The sequence below is a fragment of the Penicillium chrysogenum genome (assembly GCF_028827035.1).
Source record: "Penicillium chrysogenum strain IBT 35668 chromosome Unknown utg000004l_segment0_segment0, whole genome shotgun sequence".
In the NCBI taxonomy this organism is placed as follows: Eukaryota; Fungi; Ascomycota; class Eurotiomycetes; order Eurotiales; family Aspergillaceae; genus Penicillium; species Penicillium chrysogenum.
The window spans coordinates 6176114-6194454 of NW_026622752.1; the positions used below are offsets into that span (position 1 = coordinate 6176114).

The window sequence follows — 18341 nt, forward strand, 5'->3', positions numbered from 1 at the left end:
TGAGACCAGGTCTGAAGCAGTACTGACGAGAAGCTCGAACTAATCCTTGAGAATGAATGGAAGGTGCCACAACGTTGCAATTGAGAAAGACCTAAGACATTCAAGTACGGTATTCAGCCTTGTACTTGTAGCTGGTACACGTGTCCGTATGTTCCATGGTATGGGGGCCCAAGTACCAGGTACTGCCCAGGCAGCAACAATACGCGCGGTCTAGTGCCAAGAGGCCTGGGCAGCGGTCAAATGATGTGAGTGGCTGAACACTTCACAAAGTGGGGTCCCGTGTTACCCGATGGCTGGTCCCCAACCAATAGAATGTCACCCACGGAATGCAATTTGTGGCTGACTTCGTTAGTTCGGCGATAGGGCTGGCACTCTGTGGCTGACAGGTCGCCAAAGAGGAATCCTGTGGCCTAAGTACTCGGTGGGTACCGGTATGGTTTTATGGCCTCCAGTATTAGGTATGGAGATGCAATTGTTCCTATGGTTTGCGGGTATGAAATGAATGAATTGGATTGAAAATCCACTCTTCCACCCAAATATAAGTAAAATTTCCTCAGAATCAATATTTACTAACAAACTCGGTTCGTGTGGAGAAGAAGGGGAAAGGGGAAAAGACTAAAAAGCTACTTCGGAGTTACCTCAGCCCTGGAGTCTTGGCAGACAAACTTCTCCTATCGGGCGCACCGGCAAAGTACCTCCAAGTACCCCGACAATTTCCTTTTCTGCAATACAACCTCCATAAAGTGAGTTACCTAAATTTTTCTCCTTATTTCTGACACTCTCAACTTCCCCATCTTCATCAACTTCATCAAGTTCACTTTCCTCTTTGTTCTCTCGCTTCACTCACTTACCCCCGGTGGCTCAGCACAGCCTCCTCTTTCAACCAATCTCCGTCTTTGCATCGTCCCAGGTACGTGGATTTAACCGCCGTGGCGGCCGTTCCGCCACTGTTGACCCTAGTCTCATCACAAAGGCGCCGCAAGGCCGTATAATGTTGGTTGTTATCACGGCGCTAATTCGTTCTCACTTAATTTTAGACGTTTATCTCCCGTCGCTATGTCCTATCAGCAGCCGCAAGGATACCCCCAGCCGGCGTAAGTCCTCTCTATCAACATAACACTCGATTTTAGTTGCTCCAATGGGCCTAAATCATTCAAGATCCCAGAGCTGAGATTGATCGGCTTCTGTGCGCTTTGCGACCGTGGAAGTTCCAATCTGGTCTACAGCGAGCTTACGTCTTGATCGAGATGCTGAACATGGTTCTGATCAATTTATAAATACAGATACGGCTACCCCCCACAGGACGGCTACCAACAACCCTATCCGCCCCAGGGCCAGTATGGCCCTCCAATGCAACAGGTTAGTGTTGATGACGGCAACCACATAAGCACATACTTACCAACCTGCAGCAATACGGTGCTCCGCCTCAGGCTCAATACGACCCGAACCAGCAGGCGGCACCAGAGAAAAAGGATAGGGGATGTCTCATGGGCTGGTAAGTATCAATGTTGCGAGGGAAAGTGGGGACAATGCTAATACGAGGTTTCTTTCTTTTCAGTCTGATGGCGATGTGTTGCTGCTTCTTGTGCGAAGAGAGTTGCTCTTGCTGCCTGGAATGCTGCGATGTCTGCTGCTAAGCTCTATGATCAATGCCATCGACGATACCTTTCTTCTTGCTGGCGTTGGAATTTCTCGATACGTGCCGCAGTGTTCTGGGACCGACCACTGCACTCTTTCAATTGCGATAGTTCATTTTTCGTCTCTGTTACATCAAACATTTGTTTTCTCTGGACATGATGCTCTATAGGTTGAGTTAATTTAGCTCCAATCCATGGATATCCGTTCGTCGCATTCAAGTTTCGCATTCAAGGTTCCGAGTGTTGATCGACTCGGAAATTACCCGTCCATTGCTCAAACAGCATGTGCAGATATGTATTGATGCATAAAAAGATGTCTCTATTAAGATTTTCCATTATAGCATTGACTACATATTATGCAGAACTTATGTTACACCATATGTCTCCGAGCTTTAACCTAATCTTTAAATTGTACTAAGACTGGTAACCTCAGCTTTTCAATCTTCTCAAATTGTTTCAACTAGTCAGGCAGTAAGCTTGTCGAAGCATTTATCATCTTCAAAAGAACATTGACGCTGGGTCTATTTATGGAAGATTGGGTGATCTACAATAATATGGAGGCGCATGGCTTGGTCGAAGCTAGTCTCGGGAGTGATTGGTAGAGAGCCAGTCTCCATCCTGTGTCTAAGCGCCTTGTTCCATGCATTGCTGTCAGGCCAAGTGGGAGATCTCCTGAAATACTCAACGGAGGCCCGCGGCAATGTAGATATTTATTGAACTCCTTATTATTGTGTAACTGCACCATTTTATCGTGTCTGATCATCTGTTTGGCCAAGGCACCTCGGCATATTTGTAGCGCTATGGAAACGGAAATTGCACCAAGCCCACTTGACACAAATGGATTGTGCCTCTTGTCCCTGGACGGTGGAGGTGTGAGGGGCTTGTCCAGTCTACTTATATTGAAGGATGTGATGACACAGCTCAATTTAGAGCGCGAGGCTAGTGAGGTTCTCAGGCCTTGTGATGTGTTTGACCTGATTGGGGGTACAAGCACAGGAGGGTGCGTGTTACAAAAGACAACAGAATTAGCAAATGCTGCGCTGACATACCACAATCCTTTTATAGACTGATCGCCATAATGCTGGGACGGCTGGAAATGGATGTCGACGCATGCATCCTCGCTTACACTGAATTGATGAAATCGGTCTTCAGCGAGAAAATCAACAATGTCCCAGTCGACTGGTCTGGCAATATCGTATCGCAATACGATAGTAAGAAGCTCAAAAAGGCCATTGAAAATGTCATCACTCATGCTGGGCTTTCGCCAACCGACTTGATGAATGATGGGAAGTCCCGTCGCTGCAAAACTTTTGTCTGCACAACCTCCAAAGATACGTTACAAGTCACGCGACTTCGAAGCTATTCTGTGTCGAATGAGTCTGCGCTATCAGCAACAATTTGTGAAGCCGCATTGGCAACGTCCGCCGCGACCAGATTTTTTGATTCGGTTTCAATCGGCAACCACCAGTTTGTGGACGGTGCATTCGGTGCCAACAACCCCATTGAGGAAGTAGAAGAGGAAGCGGCCGACATTTGGTGCACCACGAGCCGGGCTCTGAAACCAATAGTGAAATGTTTGGTGTCAGTTGGAACTGGCAATCCCGCACAACTACCCATGGACGATAATGTGCTGAAGTTTCTTTCAAAGACATTGGTCAGATTAGCGACTAAGCCCGAGAGTACGGAGCGTCGCTTCATGGCTCGATGGAGCAATGAGGTAAAGGGAAAACGTTACTTTCGTTTCAATGTCGAGCAAGGACTGCAGCAAGTTCACATGACCGAGTTTGAGAAGCAAAGCGTCATTGAATCGGCGACGTATGCCTATCTGCATCATTCTTCCCAAAAGGTTCGAGTTCGGGACTGCGTTGTAAACCTCTCAGCAAAGGAAGGTAGGACTTGAACCCGAGAAACTTCATTGTCGTTTCGAAATGCTGACAGCGTGTAGGGAAGACAAGCTTTGACTTTGAAACAATGCTACGTGTAAGATATGGATATTCAGTATCCAAGAGGGTAATCGTGTTGGCGCTCTGAATACTGACTATCCGCTACTTAGGAACATGGAGCTCGACTTGCTCGACTTCGAATCCTGGAAACCATAAATTCATCAGACGGCCCTCTTCGTCACGGGGAGACTGCAGGCTGGTTTGTTCCTTTTGAGAGGAACCCTCGATACGTAGACCGTGAGGTCGTGGGCAAGGTAAAACGCAGACTATTTAGCAACAACCGTGCGGAAAGAATTGCTGTTTTCGGCCTCGGAGGAATCGGCAAGACACAAATTGCCCTGGAGCTTGCTTACCAAACAAGAGAACTCTATCCAGATTGTGCTATCTTCTGGCTCCCTGCAGTTGATACGGAAAGCCTCCAACAGGCATACCAATCGGTGGCCGACCAGCTTGGAATCCATCACGACGACACGAAGGCGGACCCGAAGTGCCTTGTCAAAGATCACTTGAGCAACCAGAGCAACGGAAGATGGTTGTTAATTTTCGACAATGCTGATGATATTGCCATGTGGACTGAAAATAAAGGCCCAACACCTGGAGGACTGAAAGACTACCTTCCCACAAGTGACCAAGGAGCCATTGTCTTCACCACTCGAAGCAACAAAGTGGCTCGGTATCTTGCCACCACAGATGTTATAAATATCCCCGAAATGGACGAGCACAGAGCCACTAATGTGTTACGAAACTCTTTGGTTAGCAAGGAAATTCTTCACGACACTGAGAGTACCCGCAAGCTTCTCAGTCGGTTGACCTTTCTCCCTTTGGCTATTGTGCAAGCTGCTTCATTTATCAACGAAAATGGAACCACACTGGCTGGTTATGCTGAGCTTTTGGATGGACAAGAGCAGAGCGCCATCGATCTGTTGAGCGAGGACTTTGAGGATAAGGGTCGATATAAAAGCATTCGAAACCCTGTCGCGACTACCTGGCTTACATCCTTTGAGCAAATCAGACAGCAAAATCAACTTGCGACCGATTATCTCTGTTTTATGGCCTGCATACACGAAAGAGATATATTGATTTCGCTTCTCACTCCGGCGCCAGATGTCGAACAACAGAAAGCGATAGGCTTGCTTAGCTCTTACTCATTTGTGCGTGTGAGACATGAAGAATCTCGTCTCGATATGCATCGTTTGGTTCGTCTTGCAACGAGAAATTGGCTGCGGTCAATTGGTGCCCTGAAACACTGGCAATTATATGTGCTGCGTGGGCTGGATTTACGTTTTCCTAGCATGGAAGTGAAGTACCGGACTCAATGGCGAGCAGCTATGCCTCATGCTCTGCAGGTTCTCGCCCTCACGGCAGAAGAACAGCCCACTGAAAATAGAGTGGGTCTCTTATTCAAGGTAGCCACATGTCAGACGACTGATGGAAGGTACAAAAAGGCGGAGGAGCTTTTCAGTGAGATGATCAAAGTGTCGGAGACGCTGTTTGGCCCTGAAGATCAATGGACTATTGCGGGTCTTTCCGGATTAGCAGCTACCTACTCGGACCAAGGCAAGCCCCAGAAAGCGATAGAAGTGTGCAAGCGCATATTGGAGATGCAGGAGAGACTTCGAGGTTCTGGAAGCATTGAAGTCACCAGAGGTCTTTTCCTGCTAACGTCTGTATACCGTGAGGCTGGCAAATTCGAAAAGGCGGTAGAACTTAACAGGGAAGTCATCCAACGCTATCTTAGGTCCCTTGGGCCGAACTCTTGGGAGACATTAAATGCTGTGCATATCCTGACGTTGGACTACTTCATGCATGGGCGGCTCTCAGATGCGCTAGAGTTGTCCGTCCAATCATTACGCATCCACAAAATGGCCTTGGGACTGGAAAATATCCGAACAGTTGAAGTTATGGTTTCGATGGGCATCATATACTTACAGCGATGGCAGCTAAACAAGGCCGAGTCATTGTTAGCAGAAGCAATTGAGATCCAGAAACGCATACTTGGGAATGAACACCCAGCGAATATCCGAAATATGACATGGCTAGCTCGGACATGGAAATATCAAGGACGGTACAAAGAGGCCGTTTCCCTGAGAACAGAGTGTCTCCGCCTCAGTGTGCAGTGCTTCGGTTTAGATCACGAATATACTCAGCGTCACTACGCAGACCTGGATGTGTGGACTAGCTCCGAGTAAGTTCCCTGTAATTAGACTGGAATTGATGATGCATGCACTGACATTGTGGCATAAGCACACTCCACACCTTCCTGAGCAAGCACTTCCGTCGTTATCGGCATTCAGATATGATTCAAGGACGAAGGCTCCGACGAGCCAAGGAATTCCCCAAACTTATGGTGGGTGGCTTTCTTTTCGTTCCCCGGAAGCCGAAAAATGACCTCTTGCTTCGTGAAATCCAAGAAGCCATGAAAGATATGTCCATGGAAGGACAGGTTTCTAGTGGTGAGGTCACTCTAGTTGATGACCAGAACCAGAACCAGGAAAAAGTTGTTGGTCGGAAGGTCCTCATGTAGAAAATGTTCTCCAAAGGGAAAAATTGCACATACAAACCTTAGCTAGAGAATTCCAGGAGTATTTGGATCCACTGGCCGACGTTACTAGAGGAACTGAATTCACGGGTGATGAATAGTGTATTATGGCCATAGCAGCCAGGATGAAGCTATGAAGGTAAACACAGACCAGAATATAATTGAAATGGTTGGCGTACACTGGAGCAATCTGTGACAGCCCTCGTTAGGTGGGTTTCCTTTCACGCCTACTAATCATTTGTTCCTTAAACTTATGCTTCGACGGCGAGAGTAACTTTACCCTGTCACAAACACTCAAACCTCGAGACAATCAATAAGGAAACGCAAGGCCAGTTCTGCGCCTATACCTCCGGCTAAGGAAAGTCGCACTATTGCGTTCGGAATTGAAGGTCACAAGATCCCGATTGGCCTTGCTTAGTCTACCATGTTATATATGGATACTTTGCGTCGGAGATTTGCCCCTTGAGCAAGTATAATACTTCTGCTTTAGGTTTGATACTCCAGGGCTATGACTAGAGTAGTAAAAACCATTTCTACCCACCTAAAGAATACAAATGACAGTGACTAGCCTAGCTATGATGTCACGGTGCTGGGGCGTAGAGATATACAGCCTGCCAGCTAGTCTTTTTCAAACACATTTCTAGGCAACCAGGTACCAGGAGTACCATCATTCTATACCTAAGTCCCATTAACTGCTACCCTTGGTATTGGGACCTGCATCAACTCTACCATGTCGACAAGTGATCACCAATCCTGGCTCCAGTCAACTGAAGGCCCTGAATACCGCACTGCGCGCCTCCATGTAGAGGTCCTACAGCAACTATTCTCCAACACGATTGATTTACCCACCGCAGTCAAAGAACTGAGCTGTCTTCCGTTTCATACATGATGATACACCATGGGCTCTGTGGGGACTAATCTATGAGGCGGCTGCCGACTTTCCTTCAAGCCATTCCTCATTGCTGGCCCGCTTAACCGAAGCGGAAAAATTCGATTCACAGCTACCTGAGTACATTCAGAGAGTTCTAAGTTACCCGGTAAAACAGACCTTTGGGATGGAAGCAACGGATTTACGGAGGGACAATGGCAGCTGTGGAAGGAACGCGGGCGGTTCTTGTTCATGACAGAATACGAGGATATCAGCGGGGGTGCCCAGTAAGTTGCACGGAAGGCAGAGCAGATAATGGGCGAATTTTTTTGATGTAAAATAACATGTGTTTCCAAAGAACTTGGGAGAATCCGTTTAGGTCACTGTTCGATTTGTCAGGCTAGTAATGCCGCCCGGGCGGCTTGTTTATTTACCCTTCTTCACTTTCAGTCTCTATCTCTTCCTCTCTCTCCTCCCCCAGTCTTTGTTAGTCTATTCAATACAGACCTTGACCTTGCATCTTGTTCTCGTTCGCTAACAGTCATAAAGAAAGTCGCCGGCACTTTTCCTCCCGCCTACATGCGCCCCGAAGCCTGCAGATCCCCCGCAAAATAACCCCACAGTTTCATCACTGTCTGGCAGGTCGGGCTGTTGATCAACCGATGGCCATTCCAAAAGTATTCGGAGAGACCCCGCAATACGCTCATTGCTTACGTCCGGTCTTGTTTATCCCGAAAAGTTGAGGCCCATAAGATCCCGATTGGCCTTGTTTAGTCCAAAATGCTAGATATGCTTTGCGTCGGAGATTTGGTCATTGAGTAAGTATAAGAACCGGCGGTTCTCCAAAAGAATCCACAGAAAGGAATCCATCGGGATCTCCCAATCCATCGCCATGCATTTTGCTGCCTCGCTTCTGGCTCCGGTTTTGGCCGCTGCATCTTCCAATATCCCATATGAGCAGTATATCTTCGCTCCGAAATCTCGCGACTTAATCCCACCGTCTGTCTATAGTGTCAATGGCTCTGTAACTGGAGCGAAGACCCTTACACAAGCGTCCGGTGGTGAGGCCACATTCTATGGCGTTTCATCCGTGACCTACGACTTCGGAAAGAATGTGGCAGGCCTCGTCTCTCTTGATGTAGGCTCGTCCTCGTCCCCATCTGCATTTTTGGGTGTGACATTCTCCGAGTCGAGTCTATATATCAACAACCAAGCAAGCGATGCCACCGCCGACGCTGGCTTGGACGCTCCTCTATGGTTCAACGTCGGCAAGGGTGCTGGGCAGTATACCCCCGAGGATAAATATCTCCGTGGTGGATTCCGCTACTTGACAATCGTCAGTAACACCACAGCCACCGTATCGCTCAAAAGCCTTCACGTGAAGTTCACCGCAGCCCCAGAACAGGACTTGCGCGCCTACACTGGGTACTTCCACTCGGATGACGAGCTCATCAACAAAATTTGGTATGCGGGTGCATACACCAACCAGCTGGCCACTATCAACCCCAATCACGGAAACTCGCTGGTGCACCTGGGTGCAATCAGTTCCGGCGACAATGTTCATCTTCCCCAGACTGATACCTGGTGGAACAACTACACTATCACCAACGGGAGCAGCACAATCACCGACGGTGCCAAGCGTGACCGTCTTGTTTGGCCAGGTGATATGTCCATTGCTCTTGAGACTATTGCTGTCAGTACTGGTGATTTGTACAGTGTCCGTACGGCCTTGGAATCCTTGTTCGTCCTGCAGAAGTCTAATGGACAACTTCCTTACGCCGGAAAAGGGTTCCGTCCGTCCGTGAGCTACACTTACCACCTGCACAGTCTCATCGGTGCCTCCTACCTGTACCGCTTCTCAGGCGAGAAAGGCTGGCTATCCAACCACTGGTCACAGTACAAGCGCGGCCTGGAATGGGCTATCAGCAGTGTCGATGAGACCGGCCTGGCCAACATCACCTCGTCATCTGATTGGCTACGATTTGGAATGGGAGCTCATGTAAGTATACCACCATCTTGGCCTCCCAAGATATCTCATGCTAACAAATTATGCAGAACATCGAAGCAAACGCAATCCTCTACTTCGTCCTCCAAGACGCCCAATCCCTCGCAACTGAACTAAATGATAAGACAGCCCTAGCGAACTGGAGCAAAATAGCAACGAAACTGAAAGCAGCCGCCAACGAAAAGCTCTGGGACGCCTCCAGTGGCCTCTACTTTGACAACGAAACTACAACGATGCACCCACAAGACGGCAACGCCTGGGCCATAAAAGCAAACCTAACCCAATCAACTGCGCAAGCCGTCCAAGTCTCAAACGCTTTAAAGTCCCGCTGGGGCAAATACGGTGCACCAGCACCCGAAGCCGGCAAAACAGTTTCACCCTTCATCAGCGGCTTTGAATTACAAGGCCACTATATAGCCAACAAGCCCAACTCAGCCCTGGACCTCATCCGTCTCGAGTGGGGATTCATGCTCAATGACCCTCGCATGACACAATCTACTTTTATTGAAGGGTATTCAACAGACGGATCACTGCATTACGCGCCCTATACGAATGATGCGCGCGTTTCGCATGCGCATGGTTGGTCAACCGGTCCGACATACGCCCTTACAGCTTATGCGGCTGGTATTCAGTTGACTGGTGCTGGTGGTTCGACTTGGGTTATTGCGCCCCAGGCCGGCAACTTGACCTTTGTTGATGCTGGCTTTGAGACTGCTAAAGGAAAGTTCTCGACCTCTTACCGTGGCAGTGAGAAGGGTGTGGGCAAGTTTGCTTTTGTGACGCCTGCTAACACTACTGGTGAATTTGTGCTTGCTGGTGCTAGGGGCAGTCTTGTTTCCGAGGGTGGGCAGCGAGTTAAGCTTGTTAATGGCAAGGCTAGTGGGTTGAAGGGTGGCAGTTGGAAGTTGAGGAGTGACTAGTTTGATGGCATGATGGCCTTTAACATGATTATCTTCAAGACTCAAATGAATTCTCTTTGTTACCAATGGAAGATGCATTCTGGTGACTCACTGCTCGAACTTTAACCGGACCCTTGGCATTCTAATGTCTTACCGGGGCCGCTCGGGGACTATATGATGCTAAGTCAAGACTCAAAAAGGCCATCAATTCACCGCCGCACTACTTATAGAATGTCGGACCTTGGAAAGGGTTTACCTCCCTACCATGTGACCTATTTATACAGCCAAATCAAACAGCCTAACAGGGCGAGCACAAAGGCTGCTAGGTATCTTGGCCAGGGCCGGCAAATGGGGGTACAGGTAGAATGATTAAGAAAGCTGTTCAGATTCGTAGCTTCCAAAATATCAAACACCATAAAGCTCAGTCTACAAAGTAGGCCACTCCATCTGAATAGCTTCCAAATTACCAGGCCCCCTAAAATCCTCCAGAATATCCGCCTGCTCGCTCAAAAGCACCCGGTCAGCCTGCGACTCACCAATCTTAGCCAAATCCCTCCAACGCTCTAGATCCTCGGGATTCCGCTTATCGCCACGAGCAGCCTCATTTTGCGTCCAATGTCCCTTTGAAAAAGCAAGTAAAGTTGTAATACGTCTGTTCGGGATATCGAAAACAAGCGAACAGATTGTGCCTGTCTCCTCCAGCCAGTTACATTGCCATAGTTCTCCAGGACGAATACACTGATATGTTGCAGTTTGGAAGTTCTTTCGACCGGCCATTGGACCACCATGGATGGTGTAGACGATGCGATCCTCGTTGTAGAACCACATTTCGTAGCGCCATTTCTCGGGCTTGCCGTGTGTGTCTTTTGCGGCGTAGTCGTAGATCATGTGGCGGTCTCGGATGTCGGCGTCAAAGGTTGAGCCTTCTAGAGATGGCAGGACTGGCATTTTGATGCTTGCTTTGATCAGGAATGGCGGTATAGAGAGTATGGATGATATGAAGTTCGAATGGAATGTTTGTTTCTAGAGACTTTGGAGAGTGAGTTACAAATGAAGTGGTAATCAGCATCTTATAAAAACAGTTCCAAAACCTTGAATTTGTGTGGCGAATTCGCAGCACCTCCCTGTGAGGATCGTTGACGCAGACCTATTCAGCAAAGAACCTTTTTTCGCGGAGAGCGAGGGAATACACAGGGCTCATTGGCGGTGAGCACAAGTCTTACATCACTGGGCTCCTGGGAGCGATAGCCGTGGTCACGGGAGCTCTCAACCCCAAAGCACCGTAGTCTAAGACGGAATCGGGCTGCTTGTTGGTTTATATGAAGGGAACAAGTCGACACGGACTAGCCAGTGAGTTGAAGAAAGGCTCTTGATGTTCTGTATACCAACCATGTCCTCTCATTGGCACATGGCAGTACCATGACGACTGGAGACCTCGGAAGTATCCAACGCGTTGATATTCGAATGTTTGCTTGGACGTACCTCGTCTAAGTAACTGGTAGAAATTAGGAAAGATATGATCGCCGTGGCTGTCATCATCTCGTCCGAGGACCCCGAACACATCACGGACTTTTCCATTCGAACCTTGGTCCAACAACAATATGAGGATTTTGAACTGCAGAAACAAAAAGCCATCCTTAAGACAATTCTGGATGCGAAAAAGGAATCTTCAGCACGAACGTAAATGGGTTGGTGTTCATGTTTCTAAAAAGAAACGAGGTTGCATGGTGGAAGGTGAGAATAATAGACTCATTGAGAGAGTTGTAGAAAACCAAGTTCTAAACTAAGAATAATCCGACAATGTTCATCTTTTGACGAGCGTAGCCAAGCATTGGCCCGTACATATGGCGGTGTATTAACGCGCTGGAGTCTCTGACAGAGGAACTACATAGGCTAGTTTATATTTACCAATTCATGGCATGGCGCCGATTGAGAGAAACAGTCACATAGTCCCGGGAGGTAGAAGTACGACTATGATCTTTCTAGCTCTGTGTTTCATGCTTAGGGACTTCCAACCCAGTGTTATGTGCCGTAACTATACAGACTAGTCACCTGGTTGATGCCTTGTTTGGCAGGCCGCACATATTTGCTAGGTAGCCCCTTGGAGATAGAGAAGTAACCCATCTTCTCTCTCTCTCTCTCCTCTTGGCCCTTGCTGCCGGATCATATACTTTTCCACTGTACGTCTATCTGATGGTTAGGAAGGCAAACTCATCACTCCACGTATTATATTAGTTACTAAAACAAAAAAACTGACGAGCTGGGCACTGCCTCGGAGTGGAGGATCTGCGGGGAAAGGCGCGCGGATTTACCCGTCAATCACATCTCACACCTCCAGTCCTGTCGATCAACTACCCCTCAACCGCAGCCAAGGTGGAGAGGCGTCTCTTGGATGCGGCACTGTCCCAAATCAACATGGAGAACCGGAAATTGCTTGCAGGGTTTAAGCCTCGGCGTTTCTCCTGCCAAGACACCGCTGTAGTCTTGCATCACCCTCTGCAAGGAACAGACCATTGCAGCATGCGTCGGCCTTGCTTGTGCCATTGTTTCCCTGAGACAGTGCTTCTTGCGGGCATTGCCTCTTGGTATATGCACCCCTCATGGAGATTTACCTAATTAGGATGAAGTGTCGCTATCGCGGTCGCTGTCGGCCGATCGTCCTGTCCAAAGGAAGAGGGAAAGTGATGTTCGTCGAACCCCTCATGGAGATTTACTTCATCGGGAAGGAAGTGTCGGTATTACGATCGCTGTCGGCAATTCTGCCCAAATGAATAGATCATGTTATTCTGAACCCCTCAGACGTCACCTCGATCTATCCGGGTCAATCGGAGCACAATGAGGAGGAACATGAGTAATTATCCGGTATAGCACTCGCTGGGCAACTCGAACTACTTACCTATAAATACCCACTACAGCGCGCCCTTTACTCATATTCTATATTCCGAATAGCATTGGCGAGTTGAAACAGCCAGCTGCGGACTGATCACAGCAAAATGCTGCACAAATATCTTCTTCTGCCGCTTTTGGCGTCATATGGTGCTGCTGTCACCATTTCCGTAGCGAAATCTGGAGGCAATGCCACATCGGGTCTGCAATATGGTGCGATGGAGGAGGTATGTTGAGCTTCTTGTCTACTGCAGTATGGGATCTAATTCAAGGTCCAGGAAATCAATCACTGTGGAGAAGGAGGTCTCTATGCCGAATTGATCCGCAACAGAGCGTTCCAGGGGAGTAAGAAGTTTCCTTCCTCACTGGAGGCCTGGTCTGGTGTTGGGGACTCATCGCTGTCCCTGAAGAACCTCACTGACCCACTGTCCACCGCCCTTCCGACTTCGGTTAATGTCAAGGGTTCTGGGACAGCTGGGTTGAGTAATGTGGGCTTCTGGGGCATTGACGTCCGTCCTCAGAAGTATTCCGGGTCATTTTACGTGAAAGGCTCTTACGAAGGCTCCTTCACGGCCTCTCTCCTTTCTTCCAGCGACAAGGTTCTCGCCACTGCCGAGGTTGCCTCGAAGAGTGTTGCAGACGATTGGGTGCAACATGAGTTTGTTCTTACCCCCAAAGAAAAGGCTTCCGATACCAATAATATGTTCTCTCTGACCTTCGATGGCTCGGTAAGCTTTGACAAGGAACTTGCCACGTGCCTCTGCTAATTGTTTCTAGAAAGCATCAAGTGGCTCGCTTGACTTTAATCTCATCAGCCTATTCCCTCCTACGTGGAACGATCGCCCCAATGGTATGCGCAGAGACTTGATGCAAGCCATGGCTGATATGGGACCTGTAAGTCGAAGCTTACCATTCGCTCTGAATAGCGTGGGGGACTAGAAGCTAATAAAGTTTATAGACATTCCTTCGCTTCCCTGGTGGAAATAATATGGAGGGTGATACCATTGAAGGCCGCTGGAAGTGGAACGAGACCATTGGACCACTCAAGGACCGACCTGGTCGTGCAACCACCTGGGAATACCAGGAGACCCTCGGATTGGGTTTGGTTGAGTACATGGAGTGGTGCGACGACCTTGGCATGGAGCCCAGTGAGTAAATAGTTTTGCTACGCGGTGCTCTACCAAGCTGACAAAACCTGTCTAGTTCTGGGAGTCTACGCCGGACTTGGTCTAAGCGGAGAAATTGTCCCCGAAGCCGACCTTGATTTCTATGTGCAAGATGCGCTCAACGAGATTGAGTTCTTGACCGGCTCTGTGGACACCGAGTACGGTGCGCTACGCGCCAAGGTTGGACACCCAGAGCCGTGGAAAATTCGGTACGTCGAGGTTGGAAACGAGGATATGCTGAGCAACGGCCTGGAATCGTACAAGGCCTACCGGTTCAAGGCATTCTATGACGCTATCACGGCCAAGTACCCCGATATCCAGGTCCTTGCGTCTACTATCGATTTGACACTTCCCGGAACTGCAGGTGGTGATTACCATTTGTACGATACTCCGGATAACTTCGTCAGCAAGTTCAACATGTTTGACAGTTTTGCGCCTGAGCATCCTATCTTGCTCGGTAAGTAGCTTGACAAATTTACGAGACCATAACTAACACACGCCAAGGTGAGATTGCCGCTACCTCGCCGTTAAATGGAGAAGATATCGACTGGAATGATACTCATTTCTCCCTGTATCCTTGGTGGATCGGCACCGTTGCCGAGGCTGTGTTCCTTATTGGTGCAGAGCGCAACGCAGACAGGGTTATTGGAAGTACCTACGTGAGTAGCTTCAACTTGCACCATCTAGGCGAGAACTGACAGAATAGGCCCCCTTCATGATGAACTTGGACGCCTACCAATGGTCCCCAACCATGCTCTCCTTCAACGCGGATCCAGACCAGACAGCTCGGTCAACTAGCTGGCACGCGTGGACTGTATGTTGCACTATTTACCAGACCCCCAGAGTACATACTAACGAGACCCAAATGTAGCTGTTCAACCACAACATCATGACAAATACACTCCCAGCAACTTCCCCTGACGCCTTCGGTCCTCTGTACTATGTGACAGGTCAGAACAGCAAGAAGGACTCGCACATCTTCAAGGGAGCAGTGTACAACAGCACATCCGACGTGCCTGTATCACTGACGTTCGAGGGTGTCGGCCGTGGCACCAAGGCAGACTTGACCATCCTGACTGCACCGGATCCGTTTGCGATGAACGAGGTGGGCGGATCGAACATGGTCAACAGCAAGACCACCCAAATCAAGGCTGGCAAGAAGGGCGAGTTCTCGTTCAAGCTGCCCAACCTGAGTATTGCGGTACTTACTACCAACTAAAGCATTGTCAAATATGCGTTAGTCGGAGGGAGGCTTGCGAGTGCATAGCAGTACATACTACAATCAAATATATTGCGTCCGAGTTTCGGATGTAGTTTCTTCAATCCCTATCGCTTTGCCCCCTGTCTTCACTCCACCGGACCTAGACACGACAAGCGTCAAACGTCCTGGATCCGAGATTTCTCCGGTGTATTCCCTGATTCCGCCAATCCGCAGCCTTCAAATCCACAGTTCCTCCAGGGCCGAAGGATGTGTTTGAGGCTAGGCGCAAAATCTAAGTTGATTCGGCACGACAAAGCCTGGTCAGCTGTAGGGATCAGCACCACATCCGCCATGCAAACAGTATCCCCAAAGGATTAATCCCTGCTCTATCAACAGGCTTTCATAACGGTGAGGTCCGCCGGAAAGGCCTGTTAAATCCTCGGAATGAATTGCCTTCGCCCGCTGTACTATACAGGTTTAGTGGTAGGTTTTGTATCAATTGCGAGGAATTTACCAAATCGCGCACCAGCACTGAGATAGTCAAAGGATTTTGCGAAATCAACGAGATATTCGACAAGACTCAATAATTCAGCCTTACTATTTCTATCGCCAACTCGCCATCTTCTATGTTGTAAGCTATATCCATCCGATATCAACCACATGTCACATTGAGCATCGGCACTCTGGACTGTGCGGTTGTCGTTTATCTACTTCCGCCCGTTACCGCCTATATGCACCACTTCGTCAAGGGGCTTTTCTCCTTGGAGCCCAGGCGCCAATCCGTTCGGTCTGCGCGTGATGGTTGATCTCACCATAAGCACCATGCCCATCCCTATACTCCCTGTGGAGTTCCTTCGGGGTGTGGAGTCATATTGCTTACTTTCCGCCCACGCGCTCTAGACCCTTCCCACGGGTAAAGATAGAAGCTACGGTGGCGATAAAAGCAAAGATCGCCGAGGCCATGAAAGAGAGTCTGATCCCACGGTAGTACACCAGTCGAGCGGCCATTTGCACATCCGGAGGGAGATCATAAATAGCCGAGACCGAGTGGCGGATCTCGTCGATCACCTAAGAAAAAGCGAGTATGCTGGTCAGCACGGCCTGTTCAGGTGCTCGTTATCATCAAACGGCGAAGGAATTGTACTTTCCATTTGTCTGGTATTCCACTCAAGGCCTCCCCGAGGCCTGAGTTAAGTGTATTCTGCATAATGGTGGCGGTCACTGCGACGCCCCATACGGTTCCGAGGGAGCGGATGAGGTAGACGGTTGAGGCGGAGACGGCGTGATCTGCATATGACATTGTTAGCAAACTTGCTTGGCAAATGGCTCGGTCGCGGGCAGCTTGGGGAATGGGGCCGGCAACAAATAGAAGGATAGGAAAGGTATCTTACCGGCGTGGTCGAAGGCTGCTAGGAATGTGAAGAGGATTCCGGGGTACACCATCCCCTGACCAAGATTGGCGGGAATAACATAGGCAAAATATTTCCATTGCGAGTCGTCGAATCGAAGGAGCGTGACGAGCACATTGCCCACGAACATCAGGGCCGCGCCGACGCGCACAATGGAGGCCAGTCTGCCCCAGCGTGACATGATGATTCCCGCTACGAGTCCACCTAGTGGGGTGAATAGACAGGGAACCACCAGTCGGGTACCAGCCTTGCTGGGAGAATCGAGGAGGATCACCTGGAACATGAGGGGCAGAGTAAAGAGGTACTGAATAGGTCACGTCAGTTGCGATGCTCATAGTACCGATGGAACGAGCGAACTTACTGCGTATGCTGCCATTCCGACACAAACGTTGGCGATCTGTGTGGAAACAGCAAGCTGTCCTCGCAGCATCTTCAAAGGAATCAAAGGTGCGGCAGTGGTTTTCGCTTCAACGGCGACAAATGCAGCTAGTAGTACCACACTAGAGACCAACGGCAGAATTACCCATATGTGAGTCCATGGGAGAATGTTGCCCCCTAGGCTGAGTCCGACCAGTTGAGCCGAGAGAGCCAGAATGAGCAGACAAGCGCCCAAAACATCGATTTGGTGCCAAATGCCTTGCGCTTGCCGACCTGAGGAAGACTCAGGGTGGCGCGATGGGAACTTCAACACGATGTAGCCCATGATCAAAGCAAACAAAGAGACTGGGACCTGCAGCAGGAAGCACCAGCGCCATCCGATCGAATCAACGATGGCACCTCCGAAAGAAGCACCGCAGATGGCCCCAAAGCCGTATGAGACGTTCTGAATTGCCTGGTACATGCCGCGTTGGCGGAAGGGAATGAGATCCGAGTTGATGATTGTTGCTGGGACACTTGTTAGTGATTGATTCGGAAGTTGAAAAGTCATTAGCTTACCCATAGTCATCAATCCTCCGCCTCCGATGCCTGTCAAGGCGCGCATGATGTTCAAAAAGATTACATCGCGGGCCACGCCACATCCTAGACAACCAACCATGAAGGTGATGGTTGCAGTGAAGAAACAAGACCGGCGACCGAGGATATCGGAGAATCGGCCATAGAGAGGCTGGAACGCCGTGCTTGTGATCAAGTACGAGGTTGTTAGCCACGAAGCAGTGTTCGCGGCGTTGAACTCGGAGCTGATCACAGCATAGGTTGAGGCAGTGATGGTGCCGTCAAACCCGCCAAGAAATACATTGGCCATGATTGCTGTTAAATTGTTAAATTGTCAAATTTTGTTTGATCAAGTTATGGACCTTGCTTTGACTTACCGATTTGGATCAGTAGGAACCCTGGCGGTGGGCTCCAAGTCGCAGGAACTGGATCCGACTGCAGTAAAGGTTGCTCTTCGATTTCTTGAGACAATCTTTCGGCTTCATTCTCGTTTGGCATCCCTGCCGAGACACTTTCAATCGGATTCAATCCCATTATCTCAAATGTCGTTTCAGATCACAAATTCCGCGATTCACAAGATGACGAAAGAAATGCTTTGGCCGAATGTCGAATGTCGAATGTCGAAAACTTGAAATTTCCGAGCGGGCATGGCGGGCACTCCATCGGGAAATGGCAGCGGATTATCTCCGCCTGCCAAGCACGACATCGCATTCCACCGTGACATGATCAACTTGGAGTTTGTCCACCGATGGCCGCAGTCTCCCTCTTAAAACAGTATACTAGTAGGGATGCCGTAATAATTCTACGACAGGATGGTTGACAATTGTGGCCAGCGGTGGACATACCCGAAGTAGT

The 18341-nt window shown here is 49.2% G+C and overlaps 6 protein-coding genes across 6 annotated transcripts; 4 read left to right on the forward strand and 2 right to left on the reverse strand.

Annotated features, from left to right (window-relative positions):
* Positions 1 to 1056: 1056 nt before the first annotated feature.
* Positions 1057 to 1499, forward strand: N7489_008301 (uncharacterized protein; the record flags this gene model as incomplete). The annotated part of the gene is made up of 3 exons (XM_056714051.1): positions 1057 to 1094; positions 1284 to 1359; positions 1410 to 1499. 3 exons carry the CDS (start codon positions 1057 to 1059, stop codon positions 1497 to 1499), a joined length of 204 nt encoding a protein of 67 aa, XP_056567766.1.
* Positions 1500 to 2437: 938 nt separating this feature from the next.
* N7489_008302 (Acyl transferase/acyl hydrolase/lysophospholipase) lies at positions 2438 to 6104 on the forward strand (the record flags this gene model as incomplete). The annotated part of the gene is made up of 5 exons (XM_056714052.1): positions 2438 to 2637; positions 2703 to 3526; positions 3583 to 3617; positions 3691 to 5765; positions 5825 to 6104. 5 exons carry the CDS (start codon positions 2438 to 2440, stop codon positions 6102 to 6104), a joined length of 3414 nt encoding a protein of 1137 aa, XP_056567767.1.
* Positions 6105 to 7879: 1775 nt separating this feature from the next.
* Positions 7880 to 9912, forward strand: N7489_008303 (putative alpha-L-rhamnosidase A; the record flags this gene model as incomplete). Its single annotated transcript, XM_056714053.1, has 2 exons — positions 7880 to 8986; positions 9043 to 9912. 2 exons carry the CDS (start codon positions 7880 to 7882, stop codon positions 9910 to 9912), a joined length of 1977 nt encoding a protein of 658 aa, XP_056567768.1.
* A 405-nt stretch (positions 9913 to 10317) lies between these two features.
* On the reverse strand, positions 10318 to 10839 carry N7489_008304 (uncharacterized protein; the record flags this gene model as incomplete). The annotated part of the gene is made up of 1 exon (XM_056714054.1): positions 10318 to 10839. One exon carries the CDS (start codon positions 10837 to 10839, stop codon positions 10318 to 10320), a length of 522 nt encoding a protein of 173 aa, XP_056567769.1.
* Positions 10840 to 12884: 2045 nt separating this feature from the next.
* Positions 12885 to 15162, forward strand: N7489_008305 (alpha-L-arabinofuranosidase A; the record flags this gene model as incomplete). Its single annotated transcript, XM_056714055.1, has 8 exons — positions 12885 to 13004; positions 13056 to 13505; positions 13555 to 13671; positions 13736 to 13925; positions 13981 to 14400; positions 14448 to 14602; positions 14650 to 14757; positions 14815 to 15162. 8 exons carry the CDS (start codon positions 12885 to 12887, stop codon positions 15160 to 15162), a joined length of 1908 nt encoding a protein of 635 aa, XP_056567770.1.
* A 689-nt stretch (positions 15163 to 15851) lies between these two features.
* Positions 15852 to 18020, reverse strand: N7489_008306 (MDR family MFS transporter; the record flags this gene model as incomplete). Its single annotated transcript, XM_056714056.1, has 7 exons — positions 15852 to 15996; positions 16025 to 16212; positions 16289 to 16431; positions 16536 to 16857; positions 16915 to 17438; positions 17490 to 17801; positions 17864 to 18020. The coding sequence occupies 7 exons, from the start codon at positions 18018 to 18020 to the stop codon at positions 15852 to 15854; spliced, it is 1791 nt and encodes a 596-aa protein (XP_056567771.1).
* Positions 18021 to 18341: the final 321 nt, after the last annotated feature.